General features: G+C 35.2%; 1 protein-coding gene across 2 annotated transcripts in view; it reads right to left on the reverse strand.

Moving 5' to 3' along the window:
• Positions 1-3,316: 3,316 nt before the first annotated feature.
• The window catches only part of SEH1L (SEH1 like nucleoporin), a 61,994-nt gene continuing 43,829 nt past the window's right edge, over positions 3,317-21,481 (reverse strand). The window contains exons 4-9 of one of the 2 annotated variants that reach the window (XM_054587320.1): positions 18,227-18,438; positions 12,937-13,035; positions 8,895-9,035; positions 7,913-8,070; positions 6,530-6,680; positions 3,317-4,037 (exon numbers count right to left, since the gene is read on the reverse strand). In XM_054587320.1, the coding sequence (XP_054443295.1) occupies positions 3,800-4,037; positions 6,530-6,680; positions 7,913-8,070; positions 8,895-9,035; positions 12,937-13,035; positions 18,227-18,438 (999 nt within the window). In that variant the 3' untranslated portion in view covers positions 3,317-3,799. Of the gene's footprint in view, positions 5,567-6,529; positions 6,681-7,912; positions 8,071-8,894; positions 9,036-12,936; positions 13,036-18,226; positions 18,439-21,481 lie in introns of both variants that reach the window. The other variant, XM_054587321.1, reaches the window with a different exon arrangement.

Raw genomic sequence — 21,481 nt, forward strand, 5'->3', positions numbered from 1 at the left:
TTTCCAGTTAACTATTTAACGTCATTCATTTAATAGTTAAGATGTGCGGTGCATTTGGGAAGAGAAAAAAGGGAAAGCACGGTTGAATTTAAATCCTACTCCTAATTTTAGCCTAGTGGGAGGAAACATTTTACTTAGATCACTCTACCTCCTCTAAAATGTTACTCAACCATCATTCCTAGATGCCCTCTGGGCTGATGGTTCTCTTGCCTTTAGAAATGCATCCGAAACACAAACCACTCTTCCTCGTTTTATAACCTGAGGACCGTTCTGTCTCGCCTACCCTTAACTGCCTCCACTTTCACACTGTTTGTCACTTTTCATGTTACCAGGTTGGTCCTGGGCACTATGTCGACATTTGTTGTAACTGATCAGGTCTGGTTTCCTGTAAGTCACGTTTCCTCAGTTCTCTTCACACCTCTTCTTGAAACCTTCCAGCTTAGCATTTGCAAAGTGTAACTACCCTCATTCTACCTTTCTCCATACTCAATTAACAAAGTGGAGAAAATCTTAAGATTTTCTGAATCCTGAAAAATGTTTAGCTCTAGAACTGAAAGGATGCTATTTGAGTATAAGCAACCCTTGTTTCATAGGATATTTTAACTCCTCTATACCATGGTCTATGTTGGAGATGAACTGCCAGAATGTGTCTATATGTCCCAAACTGTCATTCACTCTGTAGCCCTTGTACCCAACTCAAAAAATGTCCTTCCCCCATAAAAATCAAGTTACCAAAGCTCTGCCCACAACACCCAGCAAGGCTCCAGTGACAGGGATATACAATCCAAAGTAATCTGCAGGCAGAAAGTCTGGACTCTAATGCCACACTGCCTAGATCTCATTCTTGAGATCACTTCCTAGCTGTGCAGCTTCAGGCAACTGGTTGTTAACCTGCCAGTTTCCTCATCTGTAAAATGGGGATTATTCAAGCACCTGCCTCAGAGGTTTGTTGCCAGAATTAAATCAATTAACTTGCATAAGGTATCTAGAAGAGCATAGGACATGGAGGTACTCGACAAATACCAGGTAGTATCTAACCTTATTTGCCAACTCGCAAAGTAGCACTCAAGGGGAATTCCAAAATTTCCTTGGACACTGAGTAGAGCTACATGGTTAACTGTGCCCTCCAAGGAATTAGAAGTGATGCCTATCCAGTTAAGAAAAGGCAGACTTCTCCCACAGCTCCCCTTTACCAACTGCTTTAAGTGGTAACACTTCAGCTGCAAATATCCAAAGCCTACAAATGTGACAAGGTATGATTCCAGCTTAATCTCCCATGAGTTCTCCAAATGAACCTTACTCATTCTGTTGCCTGAACACACCCGTGTCCTCTTTCACCTCCTGCGCCATCATGGTGGTACTCCTATCCTCCGTTTTAATTACTCCACCTGCTGAAATCCCACATCCCTTCAAAATCTTGCCAACTCAAATGGCTTTCTTCTGTTTCAACCTTTCATTACGAAGTTGAATCCTCATTAACTTTTGTAAGTCCTGTAAATGCATCCTCACACTAGATTGACAGTTTGTGTGCAGACCATTTTCCTACTTTCTACACATTGTGTTTTGCAGGTATCTTGGACATAGAAGATGCGCAATTTCATTAAATTGCAGTGAGAATCTGTCTCAATTCATTATCCCATTCTAAACCCAGGCTCCTCTATAGCTAAAATCAGAAAGAGATGAATTCTTAATTCTGAGCCAGATTCAGCCTTAGGTTAGACATCTTGCTTTGAACCTAAACACATCTACAGGTCTAAAACAAGTCCCTCAACAAAAAGAAGACATTTGAGAATTATTAGAAAGGATTATTTTTCTTACATTGGATGCTACAATGTTAAATTTACAGATAAAACATCTTAATGGTTATATACATCAAAATTCAAATGTACATGAAATTAAAATACATTATGAGGTCTGGAAGGTAACCAGCCATTTACTATGAAAAATAGAGATATTTATTGTAGAAGATACAAGAAACAAAAAATATTGTACATAGGGTATTGACACCTCGGTCCCCTTCAAAGCAAGCACCTTGTGACCTCACCCAGTTCTCCCAATCACCATCAGCTGCCCATCGTATTTTCCTGAATCTCATCGACAGTCTGAAAACTCTTCCTTTCAAAGGTGATTTTAGTTTTGGGAAAAGACAGAAATCGCAGGGTCCCAAATCTTGGCTGCAGGGGGGCTGAATCACCTGGGTGATTTGAGGTTTTGCCAAAAAAGCTCTGCAATGAGACATGATGCATGAGCAGGCACGTTGTCATGATGAAGCTGCCAATCATCAGCTGGCCAAAGCTGTGGCTTTCTGAATCATCTGAATAGTTTCTGCAGAGGAATGTCCAAACTTAATGCAAAATTTGATGCAGATTTGTTGCTCTACTCATTCAAACTGTCATTTTGAATGTGAAAGCCACACAGTACACATGCTCACTCAACAGGCCTACTGCCCCCACTGACTAGGACAGTGAAGTCGTCATTGTTCATGTATGTGCATTCCACCCCACTTTCCTTGGCTGTAGGTTACATCGATGTCGCATAAACTGTTCTCATTATATTAACAGTGGCTATACTTTTTCCAGACAGATCTTGTATATCTTATCAGGTATCTGTCCTTTGTATATTAAGCTCTAGAGATATGACACTATTCATAGGAAACATACCTTTGAAAATTAAATTATAATTATAATATATGGTTATAACTATTATCATCTATGTGATTAACTGATAGACACATTTGAAATGCTGCTCAAATTACATCTTTCTCTATACCTAAAGGAAGTTAAATCTTTGACAATTCCTGAGAAAACTGAACCAAAGAGAGTATTACTAGACCCAGTTTTAATCATTTACCATAATTATTATAAAGTATAGTGCTTTTAAATTTTAAAAATACCATTTTAGAAAATAAGCTAACCCCTGAAACCTGTAAAATTTTATTAACCAATGTCACCCCAATAAATTCAATTAAAAAAAAAGTCTAAGAAAAAGAGAAAGAAAATAATCTAATTAGATTGGAAGTCATCAGTTCTACATGTTAGTCTACATAGTGACTCTCTACCTTTTAAATAAATGTCACACCCATCCCCTAAATTTTGATTATTTGGATTATATTTTTCTAGCAACATGTTAAGGAGATATAAGTTTTACCAACTATCATATAGAATACATTATAGTTTTTATAAGGCAGCAGATTCACAGCTTTTAAAATATATTTTATTAAATAATATACTCAAAGAATAATTACAAAAGCTTTAAACAGTAATTCCAAGCAGTAAAAACAAGTTACTTTGTTTGAAAAAAAGACCAAACAGTCCATATTATATTTTGCTGCTTTATACACAGGAATGATTTATTTTACAAACTGGTTGGTTTCAATATTAGCCTGTAAAATTAACATCTCTTAATATGTCTCAAAGGCAGACTTAACTTTATGATATGCTTGTACATTAACCAGTATGCCAAACCATCAGAAAATTAACATCATGGTAACAGTTCAAAATAAAATGTACAGAACAGGCACTTTGAAGTCAGCTATTGGGTGAATGACAAGTAAATATTATTTATATGTATCTCTTTTCATCAAAAGTTATCAACCAATGAAGAAAATGTCCCTTTGATGGAGAAGCACAAACACGTTTAGGTTCCAAACGCTGTGTTCTGATTGTAATATAGGTACATGCAAGACAGACCCTAAATTAGAAAATTCTTCTGAAAGAAAAATGAAGAAAAACAAAAGGCAGCCAGGAGTTAAAGCATCTACAAGCACTTGAATAAAACCTTTAAGTGTTAAGTCAGTGTTTTAAATCCCTTCATTCTCAGGTAACAGATTAAGAGGCTGAGACAAAGATTGTCTGCAAGGGTGGAGGTTGGCAGTGTCAACATCACAAGAGTGCTCTACCACAAAAGGAAGAGGAGGAGGAGGAGGAGGAGGAGGAGGAGGAGGAGGAGGAGGAGGAGGAGGAGGAGGAGGAAGGACCTGGGTATAACTGGACCATCTCGATCCAGCTCGTGGGGACTCCAGAAGGGGAAAGAAATACCTGAAACAATGAACACAGAAACAAACCACCAAAACACAACAAAACAACAGAAAAAGAAAAGAAAAAAAACATAAAAGAGAAAAGTTGTAAATACAAAGAGAACCAAAAAGGATAAAACACATGCTGAAAAAAGCTTTAGTATATTCATGCCAAAACTAACAGAATATAATAGCAAAAATCAAGACCCTTACGCAAAACAAGCTTGCCTAAGCAGATATAGAAACTTGAAAGAAAAACTACAATCTGTTAAAATTGAAATGTAAAAAAAGACAAATTTTGTAATTTAAAACACTTTCTAACCTCTCAGAAACATTTGACGCTATCCTGTAAATTTACAAATCAAATAAGCTTTTTCTTTATTTTAAGCAATGTTTCATTTATAGTAGCAGCAGGCACAATTTTTTTTAAATTTAAACATGATACTGAAAACCAATTCAAATATACTTTCACTTTCAAAGAAATACAATCTTTGAATATTCTTAGTTGTTTTCTGGCAAAACCTTAGCACAAAAATTTGATAACTAAAAGGGCTCAAAGAATATGTGCTACTGTTGTTATTCTGCAATTTTATAACTTACCAATAATACTTAATGCATTTTAACAAAGATTTATAGCTTTGTCATCAAGGATCCATTTGTATAGGGTATAAACTACATGAAGTGACCAACTAAGAAAATTCTGGCACAAAGAATGTGGACGTTAATGTGCATGCACAATTTCAGCAAAATTTTAACTGCTTCTCTTATAGTAGGTTTCCAAAGTGACTGGAAACTTTAAACCATCAAATCACACCATAAAAATATACAAGCACATATTAGAAATGTTAATCTCTTTAGTGAATAGAAATCAAAAATTTACAAAGATATTTTCATTTTACTACTAAATTATAAATGAAGTAATACCAAATGTTTAATTTGGCTTCAAACTGTGTGTTTTACTTTCATTTTACTACTACGTCTTTCACCCTTTTCTAATATTTCTAAAATATTACAAAGAAATGACAGAATTGTACTGAATATCATGTGTAAAATGTAAACAAATTAGCACTCAAAACAACCATCATGAAAAATATTTATTCAATCTACAAATTAAAATTGTGCACACATTCATCATTTTAGCTGTTTTAGAAAGCAAAAGAAACAAGCCTCTATTCTCCAAATAAAGTGGTATATCCCCTCCTCCCAAATACCTATAAGGATGGTAACACTTTTCATTTTAAAACCCATGTTAGTTTCAGGAACATTTAAAAAAATTACTTTAGTGACAATGTCTTAAAAAAAGCCTCTCCATTTATATTTCAAAAGTTTCAAACAGTGTCAATAGCCTGGCTAATACAAAAGAAAAAGATATATATTGTATTTTTAAGAGCCTTTGGATTGTTTAGTAGTAAGCAGGCTGCTGGTGTATCTTGGGAGAGGTCAAATGGCGCTGGGAAAGGGAAAAAGGAGCTCGCTTTCCATTCCTGTGTGCATGCAACAAGCAGCAAAACAGCAAAGTTACTCCAGTTAGCTGGTACTCAGCTGTGCTTTCTGTTAAAGTACACAATACAAATGAAGAGAAATTGCATCACAGATCTAACACACATGGTTAACACAATAAGAATACAGATTAAAACTTCAAAGCTCTTTACAAAGAAAATATGCAGTACAGGCAACAATCAAAACCAGATTTTGTTTTTCTTTAAATTTACACTAGTATCCTTTGCTTCATGGAATCATCTTTATAATCTGATAACGTCTATTGTAACCTGAAACTGTTTTCATGCAAAAACTTAAACCTCAAAATGAAATAGCAGGACTTCTTTGTAAAAACACAACAATTAAAAATAGTTGAGAAAAATTTAAATACAATTCTCTTCTGTTATTTAAGAAGACGATAACCACAGGACAGTGTTCAAAGGCTGTGAAGTTTCCTGAATATTCCACAAAGAACATTAAATAATTTTACCATACAAATTCACATATTGAAATTTGAATATGAAGGCAACAGTATGATTCTTGAGATCACATCAAACATTCTTAAGATGAGTAAAAATTAAAATGTTAAAAATTCTAAAAAATCAAGTACTCAGAATTTGCCATTTCTTCTTACAATTTCCATTAAAGTTTTAAACAAACTAAAATATTAACTCACTCTCTTCTACAAAGCCTTAATGTATTTTATTTTAACTTTCAGTTTGACGCAAGTCAAAGGCTACACTGCCAGCACTGCTAACACACTAATAATCTACGACTAAAATCCTCACCTGTATCCCACTGTCCTCTTCATCTAAATTTCAGAATATAATTTAGTCTTTAACAGTCTCACAACCTACCTGTAAATATCATAAGTAAGCCAAATACAGAGCCAACAATGTGAATTTTTTCTAGTGTCATAATTATGGGTGAATTTCTTACTTCAGTCTTAAAGTCCATTAAATAATACACTTTAGTATGGTTATCAGAATGATTTAAAAAGAAGAGAATTTCTACTTTTTCTATATAACAGCCTACCTGCCAGCAGAAGATCCATTTAATGAATTTTGAAGATTTGGGATACTTGAACCTAGGGATGGAATTGTGTTTCCCTGCTGAGAACTCCCATTGACAGGGCTCCCATTACCTTTCAAAATACCAGTACACTTCCAATTGTCCATATAATTAGCTGAAAGGAAAATGGTCAAATACATTAACATGACTAATACCTATGCTCAAGGACACAAATCTGTGTTCATGTCCTCAAATTACAATTAAAGAAACAAGTGTCCTACAGGCTACATTTCTCTCAGAATAAATGTTTAAGATATTTTTAAATATAAAACACATCATAATTTTTAACAATTATTTTTAAAGTCTTAAAAGAATTACTAATTTAAAAATAAAGCTTTCACTACCCATTTCCCTTCCTCGGAGGTAATTCTCTAAGCTGCGACATTCTTACATTAAGTTACTATCAAGAGAAATTCTTTGTATATGTAGGATAATGGAGTTGTCTTCTTGGTTATGCAAGTGTAAGTCATGTGGGTACCTAATGGATGGATGTAGGAAACAAAACCTTTAAGTTTGAGTGGTTTATTCAACACCTAATTCTTCAAATGCACCAGGAAACCCAAAGCGGGGAGCCTGCTGGGGTGAAGCTGGGTGGTCTCACTAAAGCCCAGAAGCAGGAAAGGTCAGCAAAGCCTGTGAAATCAAATCACCCTGAAGAAAGGGAAGTCTGGGTTGCTTCTACCACAGCTTAAAACTGCCTTAGCCAAACTGCACTTTGGAAAACAGTTCATTGTTCAGGGTAAGTGAGCTAAGCTATAGTTTTGGGTCCAAGGTATAGGAAACCACTGACTAGAGTGGTCCACAAAGGACACCTCTGCCCAGTGGATAAACATCTGTGCAAAACTGCAGACGACACTACAAGAGATTCTCCGTATCTCTCAGCATGGCATTTGTAAAAAACTTTTAGAATCAGTGGCCTCAAAATTCTTGAATTTTTGGGAGTTGCTGAGGGGAACTGAGGAAGACACAGGATTTTCTCCTATTAATAGCTGATTCACTAAAGCAATTGTTTAATAAAAGAGGTGACTCTAGTCCTATCCTGAGTTTACACATTACACAATAGAGCAAACAGTATCTTGAATATACTGCATATTATGTTACCGCTATTTTTAGTTTTTAAAATTGCCTTGTACCACATGGAAACTTAAATAATTCAATTAGCCATTAACTGCAATTAGTCATTAACTGCTAGGTAAACCAATGAAGGTTCAAAATAACATAAATTAATATAAGGCATAATTTAAAGCTGTAGAAAGATAATTTTTTCCTAAATATTTAGAGTTTGCATTTCTAAGTGAAACTTTTAAAGAAGCAACATGAGGCAATAATTACTCATTGAAATCTCACCTTTCCATAATCTTACACAGCCATCATCACCTGAAGATGCTAGCACTGTTCCTGTTATATTCCAACTCACTCGCCACACCTGAGAATTATGATTATCAAACTGAGCCACTATATGGATTTCAAATTTTGTCGGCCCACCAGAAGAAGTTAGTTCTTTCCTGTTAACAAAAAAATTTTCCTGAGGAATTCTGGGAAAAGGTTTAAACACACACACACACACACACACACACACACACACAGAGAACACCTATCTAAACAAACAAAAAAAAATATGGTCTCACCTACTTACCACAATATTTTATAGTAATGTGCATACCCATACCCTCCCCCTATTAGCTCACTGGGCTGTGTTATGTTCAAGTACCCAGCATGATCCTACCACATAAAAGATAATGAGTGACCGTTTCATAAAAGAAAGATACAACGGAAGAGGATTTTATTCCCCCAAAGTAGAGGAACAAAATAGATAATTCATTTTAAAAGAAAAGCAGTAGGAAGAGAAAAGAAAGTGAGAAGGAGGAAAAGAAGAAAGAAAAAAGAAATGAAACTCGTAATTCCAAAATTAAAGCTAAAAGTTTATTCACAAGAATGTCTCAGTGCTAATTTAGTTTTTCCTTGGACTGTCACCTCTCATTCACTCAATCACTTATAGAGTACCAAGTATATTCAGAGGCTCTAGTTCATTGTTGGTACCAGCCTGAATAAAACATAATTAAGAAAATACAGGGCAAGGCAGGAGAGATTAATGGGGGAAAATTAGGGCAACTGTTAATAGAACAGTAACAATTAAAAAAATAAAAAATTAAAATAAAAAAATTATAAAGCTCTCTACTCAATTCCCCATCCCCCAAGGTCATATATTTATAGATGAAATGTTCATTAAATAATCCACTCTTCAGATCACAATTGCCTCTACACTCTCCCCCACATGAAAATAAGAGTTAAGAACACTTTCAAATTAGTAATTGCTTTGAAAACTCACCTCACAGGCTTCAATGTAAAAATTCTCACATCTTTGGTTGCTATGGCTAGAATGTGGTAAGACCTTCCCAAGTTTGGAGCAAATGCAATATCATGGACAGGATCAGTAACTGTCATAAGGGTTTCAGCTTTTGCATATTTCCTAATTAAAAAAAACAACTAATTAACATTAAAAATTCCAGAAATAAACATTTTAAAAATCCACATCAACATACCTCAATTTTTTTATACTGCTCACAATAAAGTAATGTTTACCTCTGCAGTATGTAGTATGTCCAAGTTCTAACCCCTGACACTATGAATGTGACTGAATTTGGAAAGTGTCTCTACAGATATAATTAAGGATTTTGGAAAGAGAACATTCCTGGGATTTAGGGCAGGCCCTAAATCCAATGTTGAATATCCTTATAAAAGAAGAAGAAAATCAGACATAGAGAAGAAAGAGACTGAAACTGGAATTAGGTGCCACACACCAAGTAACTCCTGGAGCCACTAGAAGCTTGAAGAGACAAGAAAGGATTTTAGAAGGAGCACAGTTATGAGTTAACACCTTGATATCAGATTTCTGGGCCTCTAGAAATGTAAGCATAAATCTGTTTTAAATCACCATTTTGTAGTTATTTCTTACTGCAGCCCTAGGAAATTTATATAACCTCCCAGGTTTCCTCTGTTGATTTTTGAAGTTTAGCTTAAAACACTTTAACAAAAATTAGAATGAGATTTTGATTTATTAGCTATTGTTATATATTTAAAAAAGGATAACTGAATTTCCTGAGTATTTGAATATAAATTAAAAAAGTAAAGCTGATAATAGCAGGAATTGAGTTTTTAGTGTTGATAAAGGAAGCTATACCAAGGTTATTTCATCCTTACAATTCTTTTTTATATCTGCAAATAAAGAATAAGAAGACACTGAAGGAGACAACAGATCGAATTTTTCTATTACCTTTCTGAATTCAATTGACTATCAGGGACAGAACTGAAGCACTGTGTGTTTAAGAAGGGGTAAGGGATATATCCCTATCTCAACTTTCTACCACCCTCCTCTGAAATACAGGTTGGGGCAAAAGCAGATGTAGAGTTGTTCAATGGAAAATAATACAATAATTAATAAGAAATAATACAAGAATAAACTGTTTTGCATACCCACAACTATAAACCTACATTTACCTAACCCTGTATTGGTGTTCCCAGCACTCTCTACTTGGCCTTCTTTTCACCCCCAACACTCTTTCTGAAATATATCCAAGCTAGTACAAACCTCAAGGTTCCTCCTTGATGTCTTCACACCCTATATAATCATCCTGAACAATCCCACATATACCCTTGCTTCTACTATGTGGTCCTGACTCCTCTATTTGACCTTAGACTAGTCGTTTTACTTTGTTAGTCACTTTTTCTAAATTTGGGAAAGGGCGCTAATATAAAAGCTACATAACCTACTTATGAGATGGTTGTTGGCATTCGTATTTCCTAATAGATGTGAAAAGTGCCCGGTAACGTATATAAATGCAGGACACCTATCATTATGAAGGCCAGGCCTGTCTGGATATTTTCATTCACCAACAAAAATAAAAATATCCAATACTGGTTAATTTGACAAATGTTCCCTATGTACTGAATGGAGTCACTTCTTACAAAAAGATCAATTAGGTATTGATAACTGAATGCTACAGAGTCCACTATCACATGTACTACAGATAACATGCTCAACCTATCAAGAACCTTCAAATTCTTAAAGAACCAGACCAAAAAAATCCAAAAATATCTGAACTCATAAAGGTCTAATAACTTCCTAACACAACATCTCCCCTTTCCCAGATGCAACCATTCTTACCACTTTACCATCATTCTAGATGCAGAAAGTGCCAGGAACACACTGACTTCCCTTGCAGTTAAAAGCATGGTAAAGTGACTCAATTCTGGCCAACAGGACCCAAGGAAAAAGACCGCTATGGTGCTTCTTGAAAATTTTTCTCTTCCTAATACAAGAAGGTTCATAAAAGGAAATGCCCTTCTTTACATCTGCATGGATCACCAGGCACTTCTGGAATCCTAAGGTGCTGAAACCAACATATTAAGGATGACAGCAAAAAAGAAAAGAAAAATACTAAGGCCCCTGACATCATCACTGAGCAAACTAAGCCGCTTAACCCCAGAACTTCTCCATAGCTATTGGATTATCTTTATCACTGGATTCTTTTAAGTATTTAGGTACTTTTTATCTGCCCTGTATTTTCCTTCAGAACTAAATCCAAATTCTTAGCCCTGGCCAATTAGCTCAGTTAGAGCACTGTCCTGATATGCCAAGACTGCAGGTTCAATTTCCAGTCAGGGCACATACGAGCATCAGCTAGTAAGTGCATGAATAAGTGGAACAACAAATCAATGTTTCCCTCTCTCTAAAATCAATAAATAAAAATTTTTAAAAATCCTAGTTCTTTATCCCTTTACTCAAATGTTATTTATAAAGTACTTTTTATTTCCCTATGTTTTAGAAATGGTCCATCTTTTAAGTTTTATGATTTATGGCTCATTATTCACTGTTTAACTAAGGTTGAAAGACATTACTTTAACAACATTAGATCTTCATGAAGCCTCTTTAAAATGCTATTAATGTAGCTGATAGCTTTGATAGCTTAAAAGAAGTTCTAAAGGAAGATCCCTACATTCTGGAAGTGTGCTGGCCAATATAGTAGCCACTCGCCACACATGCCTATTTAAAATTAAATTGATATAAATTAACAAATTCAGTTTCTCAGTTGCAGTAGCCACTTTTCAAGTTTCTGCATCAGATGTGCAGATATTGACCATTTCCATCATCACAGCAAGTTCTACTGGACAGCACCACTACAGACAAAGCCTCTCTAAGGAAATCAAGACTCTAGGAAGGTAGAAGGCAGGTACAAGAACCCCTTAAAAACTAAGTAGTAACATTCTGAATTGCAAAGCCCAGGGGAATTATAATAGCTCTTCTCTTCTACTTCTGACCCCACTGAACATCCAACTACTAGACATAAGAATTTTGTCTAGTACATGTGAAGCCCAGCCAATCACCTGATGGGTGCTTTTTTCTCCTATACGACTCTGAGTACAGACATCTCAATGTGACCAAAATTAAAATTTTCTTCCCATGCTGCTACACTCTACCCAAATCTGACCTATTTTCAGAATTCCTTATCTTAATAAATTAAACACTATCCATTGAATTATTAAGCCAGACCCTTGGAAATCATCTTGATAGCTCTCTCCTTCTTCTTCACCTCCCACATCCAATCAACCACTACATCCTACTGGTACTTCTTAAATTATTCTCAAACTGTCCTCTTCTCTCTGTCCCCGTCACCCTTACTCTATTTCAAAGCCACTATAATCTCCTACCTGGGCTATTATAACAGCAACTTGCCCTAAATCCACTCATGCTCCCTTCCAAAATACTTTCCACACATAGAGTTAAACTATCATTTGATCCTATTATCCCCCAACTTAAAAATCTTTCAATGGCTTCATATTACCTGTGAGATAAAACCTAAACACTGAACACGAAGTCTTGTATATATAAGCCTTGCATATTTCTCACCACACTATTCTTTGCCTGTGTTCCAACCACAGTAAAAAATATATTGACTCTCTTGTTCACAGACCATATCACATGCAGTTTTCTCCATGTGGAATGTTCTGCCCTCTTTGGCTAACTTTTACTCATCCTATAGGTCTGCTTTTGGGTGAACCTTCCTGGACCCTTCTCCCTGGGTGTACACTCGTTCTCTCAGTTTATAAAATTCATCATCATTTTTTAATTTTTTTGTTTGTTTGCTTTCCCTGCAAGATGGTACTGGGAAATCAATTACCATGTCCTCTATACCATTCAATTTCATATTATTATAGAACATGCCATATCGTAGGAAGTCAGCAAATATGTAATTGGTAATGCATAATTCAGTTAATGAATAAAGAAATAACATTTAAAAAAATAAATGCAATTTGGAACAATACTTAATAAATGCAAGTTGGAATAATACTTAAACTAAAGCAATACTGACCTGGTATTTTCATTATATTCAAAAATCTGAACTTTAGCCATTGCATTTGGACTACTGTCATCACTTCCTACAGCTATCATGGGGGAATGAGCACGAGAGCTGTAAATAAAAGGTAAAAAATACTTCACATGATTAAATTAATTATACTTAAATCAGAAAAAGTTTTTTTATAAAACTGGCATCAAGCAGCTCTACAACCTGCAAGTCAGCAAGACTATGATAAAATCCCTGATGTACATTAGACACAGCAACACCTGGAAAAGGCGTGTCCTTGAGAATGCTCAATATGGGGACCAAGACTACTATCCTTTTGCATTGTATTTATCACATTTTATTATAGTTGAGAAAGAAAGTAGCTTTTTTTCCCTAAAAGAAAAGGTTTCAAGCATTCAATTAGGTTTTTTGAAAAGGAAAAGAGAAAAAAAAAAAAAAAACACCTACAAGATCTTTAAATTTTTCTTCCTGAAAGATCTGGTCATTAATTGTGGAATGAAAAGTAACTCTATAGTGCCAAAGTCACGACAAAAAGATTTTAAGTGCTTTGTACAAAAAGGAAGAAAACTCTCAGCAAGGCATGCTTCCCACATGTCATTCTTTTCTCAGGACTAACTGTGAAAGCCAAAAAGATAAGCAATAAGAGAATGAACTCTACTGAACTCTAGGCTAAATGATTTATTTCTATTTAATTAAATACCTAATTACCTAAATACCGATTTTCTTTTCCTCCCTCATGCAGATTAAGTCATACCTCTATGAACAGGACACCCTTGTTTAACCTTTGACCTTAGTATTGCCATCTGCCAACTCATAAAGCTGAAAACAGAATGTGGTAATGAAATTAAAAGGTTTAGTTCTTTATTCCTAAAGCTTGATGACTAAAGTTACTGATAATGAAGCAAGGTACCTAAATTAGAAAAATACCAAGTAAACTGCAAAGTCCTATAGTAATAAAATTCCAAGTTATTTATAATACTCTTGACCATTCGAAGAGATGTAAATTCCACAGCAATTTCTGCATCTCAGAAACTCTCTTTTTTAATGTCCTATAACTGTTTTTAAACAACGTTAAGTATTTGAGCAAGGACCAAAAGTGCATTTACAGTAACATATTCTAAAATTACTAAACATATCTTTTAAACTAAAGCATTTTTAAATCAAACTATAAAATAGATGAATAAACAACTGAATTGGGAATGACCTCATTTGTACATCCAGAAATAACACGTTCACATCTAGACTGTCTTCCTAATATGACTCAGTGAGAAAAACCACCCACCCCCTGTATATCCACAACTCCTCTTCCCTCCTAAGATTCCATAGAAATGATGAAAAGAGTAACACCACAACAGTGCTAGAAATCAGTGTGTCATCAGAAATTTAAAAATTTGGAAGAATTCCAAAACAGGAAGCAGAAAGTGAGACAGAAATGCAAAGGGAAAAAGAGCCCATATGACTATCAGTAAGGAGGAAGTTCCAGAAGTTCCAGAATTTCCAACGTTCAATCAAAACATGTAGTGAATAGAAATGAGTCATGAAGTGATTCATTTAAAAAACTGCCATCAGAAGACCCCCAAGGCTGGCAGATAACTCTGTTTTACGCTAACATCTGAGAAAGGATTCTAGTGAGATGATTTAGAATGTAAAAGAGAAGAGATAAGAACTTGAAATACAGTACTCCCAACACCTGAGAGGAAAAGAAACAAAACACATGAAAGTGCTCCATCCCCTAAATCAAGTCCTCCTAACTCTGGCATTTTGGCATTCCCTATCAAGAAATCCTGCTAACCCACTCCATCTACTTAGATGAAACTCAGCCAAATCTGTAGGTAAGGGAGTGAGTTACTAAGAAAACAGAGCACCTAACAGAAGAAAAATAATACCAGTTTTCTCTACTAGCCATAATAATCTCTTGCTTATAAATACAAAAAGGTAAGTAAAAACTAACATATACTCAAGGAAAACAGACACATGCATGAAAGATAAAGACTAAGAGGTATACAGCCCTGGCTGGTGTGGCTCCATAGACTGAGTGCTGGCCTGAGAACCAAAGGGTCGCTGCTTCAATTCCCAGTCAGGGCACATGTCTGGGGTGTGGGCCAGGTTCCCAGTGGGGGGCACACAACAGGCAAAGCTTCTCTCCCTCTCTTTCTCCCTCCCTTCACCTCTCTCTAAAAATAAAATAAATCTTTAAAAAAAAAAAGACCATGTATACAGATCTTTGAGAAAATACAGATTCTCATTATTTGCAGATTCTGTATTTATAAACTGACCTAATGGCTAAAATTTATTTGTAACCCCCAAAATCGAGTACCTAAGGTTTTCAGTCATTCACGAACATGTCTGAAGCAGCTCTGCAAAAATTTTGAGTCACTTGATGCACATGTTCCACGCTGAGGAAGAACTAAGTGAGGCTCTACCTTCATGTTTCAGCTCTCATACTGGAAACAAATTATTTCTTTTGTACTCTATTTACCACCATGTTTTCTGCATTTTTGTGCTTTGTGTTGGTGAAGGAGTAATCAGAGAAAAAGAAAAACATCTTAACAATTAAAAATGATTGCCAATTCGCAATCCTACCCCTGCCCTCCGCCCCCCACAAAAGAATGGATGGTATAAAATGTGTGCCTAGAGAACAAGTTACAGATCTGGGAGACAGAATAGTAATTCTCCAAACCACTTTAAAGAAATGGAGGATGAGTCCAGGAATAATCAAAGATGAGTTCCAAAAAGACAAAACAGAGATAATAGAAGAAAACTGTCAAAGAATCATAAAAGACCCCCAATTTGAGATAAGAAATTTTATTTTGAAAGAAATCACTAAACATCAAGAAGGATGAATCAAAAAAGACCAACACCTAATAGTATATGTCTCTATTTTTTAACAAGTCTTTTTTGGGGGGGAGAGAAGGAGGATTGAGGGAAAAGACATGTCTATATATTGTAAAACAAGAGTAGCTTTGTGTGAGAGATGGGTAATAGACATATAGGGATCCTTCTGTACTTGTATTACTACGTTTGGAATATGTGAAATTTTCCTTAACAACAACAAAAAAAGTGTTTTAAAGGAAAAAAATACCACCCTAGTCAATGTGGCTCAGTTGGTTGAAGTGTCATCCTGTGGACCAAAAGGTCATGGGTTCGATTCCCTCCCTCTCTCTCTTAAAGCAATGCCCTCAGGTGAGGATAAAAATAACTTTTTTTAAATAATAATAAAAGGAAAAAAAACCTAGAAACATCTTGATTACATTTTAGAATTCTATTCCCTCAAACCACATTCAAAGCAATCAGGAGGTTTAATGTCCTAAATGTGAAAGGCAAAACGAACAACCTTTCAGTATACAGCTGACAACCTCAAGGTGGGGAAGAATTTCTCAAATAGAAATAAAAAGCACTGTAACAAAGAAGGAATGATTGTAGTTACATTAAAATTCACAACTCTTTGTCATCATAGTCATCAGTGTCAAAATGACAAACCACAGACTAGGAGAATACATTTCCAACAGAGCTCAAAGTAATAAGACAAAATCCTAAAAACTTCCAAAAAGAACAGGCTACCTACAAAAGAACCAGCATCAGACTGACCTCAGACTTCTCCTTACTAACACTCAAAGAACCGTATCTTCAAAATTCTTATGCGTCACTTAGAACTCGAAAACTAGCCAAATTACAATTAAGCATGGGGTAAAGTTAAGACACTGTCAGGCGTGGAAGCATTCAAAGAGCTTGCCATCCATCCCCTATGTAAAAAATTACTTTAGGAGGTATGCCATCAAAATGGAAAAAATCTGAATACAAGAGGTGATATGAAATCTGTGACAGCCAGGTATAACCCAGAAGTAAAGGAAATCAAAAAGCAAACCACAGCACAGAAGTTAAAACGACATTAATCTGTGTGAACAACAGGTTCCATGTAATAGATTACATTTGCACCTATAATGAATATTTGCATAATCTAATATTGTAAATTTCGTTACTATTTAATTTTTAGAATCAACTTGTAGTCAAAAGACAAAATTACTTACAAATATATTAATGACAGTATAAATACAAATATTATAAATCTTGCCAGTATGTTAGCGACACAACAAAATATTAGGAAACGGAAGGGTAAAGGTGAGGTAGAAGCAAAATAAGCTAATTTCCTTTTTTAAAAAGGTGAGTCAATATATAGTCTAAAAATTGATAGATCACTAAATATAAAAGTATCATTTAAAATTATTATAATTAACAACATAACTAAAATAACTATCAACAGCTCCACAAATATCAAATGACATATCAGGAAGAGAAAAGCTTTATAAATGTGCTAAATTCATCTTTTACATATTGAGTACATATAAATAGCAAGAACAAGGGGTATAACTAAATCATTTAAAAATAGTGACTACCAGAATTAAAATCTAAAAATAGAACTATTAACAACAACAGCATTTGTTTTTAGGAGGTAGGGAAACTTTTACTTTTCATCCTGTACTCTTCTGGATTACTTGAATTTTTTTCTTTACCAAGTGATTATTTCTTTCATTTTTTTTTAAAAGATTTTATTTACTTTTTTAAAGAGAAAGGAAGGGAGAAACAGAGGGAGAGAAACATCATTATGCAAGAGATACACAGATTGGTTGCCTCTCCCACTCCCCCAACTAGGGAACCTGGGCCACAACCCAGGTATGTGCCCAGACTCGGAATCGAACCTGTGACCTTTAGATTCGCAGGCTAGCACTCAATCCACTGAGCCACACTAGCCAGGGCTCCTTTAATTTTTAACAATAGTTTAACAAAAAGTAATCATGGTACGGTCTTAGAGTCACACTCTATATAGTAGTTAAAGGAATAATGTAGGACTAACTAGATACACTAATATCTGGAAAAATGCCCACAAGGTATGAGTAAGTGAAAAAAAAATTGCAAGGAAGGAAATGGATGTTTCTAAATGTCTATATGTTTTGTGTCCACCTGTACATGACAGTATACATCTATGTATATTTGCATCTATTTGTGTATTTATATATGCATTAAATATTTATTTGTATATTCATGGACAAAGCTCAGAAGGTATATACCAAAATATTTCAAACGGCTGGTTTCTTCTCTGCAGGAGAAATAGGGGGTCAAGAGAAAGGGTGGAGAAGGGAAAGCCATTATTCTACATAACATATATTAAACTATATTAAAAATAATGAACATGACTAAGGAAACTATTTAATAAAATAAATCATCAAATGCTTAGCTTAAAAATTACCAATTTGTTTTTCTAAGATTATATTATCAGAAGTATGCCGTGTAAACTTACCTTGAAGGATTCCAAGAAATACAACTACAGCTTAGCTTACATGAGATCTCATGCTGCAGAGACCACTGACTGAGATTCATGACATCGGGGGCCTCATATATTCTTACTATACCATCCGCAGAACAGGTTGCTAACATAAGACCCATATGCTTAGGAGCAAATTTCACATCAGTAACAGATGTTCTGCTGTCCACTAGAGTTGTCCTCTTAACCTGAAAAAAATTTACAATTTAAATTATATACTGTACTCACTCCACCTTACCTGCGCTTTCACTTTTCATGGTTTCAGTTACCAGTGGTCCACCACAGTCTGAAAATATTAAATGGAAAATTCCAGAAATAATTTTTAAACTGGGAAACCTTCTGAATAGCAAGATGAAATCTCTCACTGTCCAGCTCAGGATACAAATCATCCCTTTGTCCAACATATCCATATCACTTCTTATCACTAATGCACTGTTTTGTCTCACATCATCACAAGAAGAGTGAGTATAGTACAATGATGTATTTTGAGAGACCACATTCACATACCTATTATTATAGTATGTTGTTATAATTGTTCTATTTTATTGTTGTTGTTACTCTCTGTTGTACCTAATTTATAAGTTAAACTTTATCAAAGGTAAATATGCATAGGAAAAAAAAACAGTACATATTGGGTTTGGTACCACCCATAGTTTCTGGCATCCAAGGAGGGTCTTGGAATGCATTTCCCATATATAAAGGGAGATTACTATACAAAAAAAAAAAAAAGAAAGAAAGAAAAAGGATGGTACAGTGGAAAGAAAGAACACAAGTTCTAAAATCACACAAAACTGTGCTGTCGCTCTGTGGTTTACTAGGATACATTACCTTGAATAAGTTCCAATATTTAAAATGTACCTACGCCTCAATTTCCTCCAAGGTACTTGGGAAAATACCACATACAGAGCTGGCCATCAGTAAAAAATTAATTACTCCACTTACAGCACAAATAAGACCTTTTAAGGTCTAGCTATTAAATTATGTTAAATATTCTCTCGCAAGTAGACTGGTGGTTAAACCAGAAAATGTGAGTTTTTCATACAGGTAGTTTTGTCATGCAAAGAATGCTGCAAGCAGAAAATTAAATAAATTAAGATTCTTTAACAGTAAGATGGAAGGCATGAAACTTTTTTCTTTGAGCAAAAATGTCAGAGAACCCTAGTTGGACTTCAACTATCAACTTTAAGAGAACGCATTTAGCAGAGACCAAGAGAATGGTACAATACTGGCTTTATAATAATTTTATAAGTTATTTTCTGGAACCTAGATATGATTATTTTTGACAGAAAACATCAATAAAATTTAGGAACGAACAGCTTACTATCTGTGGTTATCAAAATACATTTTAATGACTGTCAATATTAAAAGAATATTACATAAACTTCAAACACAGCACCCTTGTAAACTACAAACACAGCATCCCTGCAAATTTTTTTAAAAATGTTTTTATTTTTGTTAAATTATACTTATCTCCACTTTTCCCCCCATTATTCTCCCCTGCCCAGGTACACTCATCTCCCACATTCAATCCTCCCCCATCATTGTCCTTGTCCATGAGTCCTTTACACGTGTTCTTTGACTGGAGCCTTCCCTATCTTTCGCCCAGTATGGCCCTCCCGGCTCCCCTCTGGTCACTGTCAGTTTGTTCTTTGTTTCCAAGTCTCTGGTTCTATTTTGCTCAATTGTTTGTTTTGTTGATTAGTTTCCACTTATAGGTGAGATCATATGGTATTTGTCTTTCACCACCTGCCTTACTTCACTTAGCATAATACTCTCCAGTTCCACTGATGCTATCCCGAAGGGTAGGAGTTCCTTCTTTATTTCTGCTGCATAGTATTCCATTGTGAAATGTAGCACGGTTTTTGATCCACTCATTTACTGATGGGCACTTAGGCTGCTTTAGCACGTGGCTATTGTAAATAATGTTGCTAGGAACATAGGGATACTAAGGGTTCTTTTGAATTGCTGCTTCAGGATTCTTAGGGTATAATACCAGCAGCAGAATTGCTGGATCAAAGGACAGTTCCATTTTTGGTCTGTTGAGGAAATTCCATACTGTTTTCCACAGGGCCTGTACCAGTCTACATTCCCACCAACAGTGTACTAAAGTTCTCTTTTCACTACAACCTCACCAGCACTTTTGTTTGTTCATTTGTTTATGATGGCCATTCTGAACGGTGTAAAGGGTAAACTCACTGTGGTTTTAATTTGCATCTCTCTAATGATCAGTGATGCTGAGCATCCTTTCATTTGTCTCTGGGCCCTCTACATGTCTTCCTTGGAGAAATGTCTGTTCAGGTCCTTTGCCCATTTTTCAATTGGATTGTCTCTTTCTGGTGTGGAATCATGTGAGTTCTTTATATGTACTAGAGATGAAACCCTTGTCCCATGTTATCAGTGGCAAATATATTTTCCCATATGGCTGGTTCCCTGTATATTTTGCTAATAATTTTTTAGTCATCCAGTAACTTTTTAATTTCATGTAGTCCCATTTGTTCTCTCCTTTATATCACTCGCTCTAGGGAACATATCAGTGAAAATATTGCTGTGTGGTCCAGCAATATTTTCAGACCACGAAACGGTCTGGACACAAATGGTCTGGTCCAGAGCTTTTGTGTGCCATCTGAGTATCTGAAATTTTTCTGCTAGGACTTTTATGGTGTCACAACTTATATTTAAGTTTTCTATCCATCTTGAGTTTATTTTTGTGCATTGTGGAAGTTGATGGACAGGTTTCTTTTTTTTGCATATAGCTGTACAGATCTCCCAACATCATTTGTTGAAGAGGCAATTTTTACTCCATTTAATGCTTCTGCCACCTTTGTCAAATATTAATTGACCATACAGACATGGATTTATTTCTGAGCTTTCTATTCTGTTCCATTGATCTATGTGTCTGTTCTTATGCCAGTGCCAAACTGTTTTGATTACAATGCCCTTATAATATAGTTTGATGTCAGGTATCGAGATCCCTCCTACTTTGTTCTTTCTCAAAATCGCTCAGGCTATTCAGGATCATTTATGGTTCCGTATAAATTTTTGAAATGTTTGTTCTATATCTGTGAAATATGTCATTGGTATTTTGATAGGGGTTACATTGAACCTATAGATTGCTTTGGGTAGTATGGATGTTCTGATGATGTTAATTCTCCCAACCCATGAATATGGTATGTGCTTCCATTTATTTGTACCTACCTTAATTTATTTATTCAGTGTTGTGTAGTTTTCTGA

The sequence above is a fragment of the Pteronotus mesoamericanus genome, unplaced genomic scaffold (assembly GCF_021234165.1).
Source record: "Pteronotus mesoamericanus isolate MK-2021 breed Mesoamerican mustached bat unplaced genomic scaffold, CSHL_Meso_final scaffold_118, whole genome shotgun sequence".
Classification (NCBI taxonomy): Eukaryota; Metazoa; Chordata; class Mammalia; order Chiroptera; family Mormoopidae; genus Pteronotus; species Pteronotus mesoamericanus.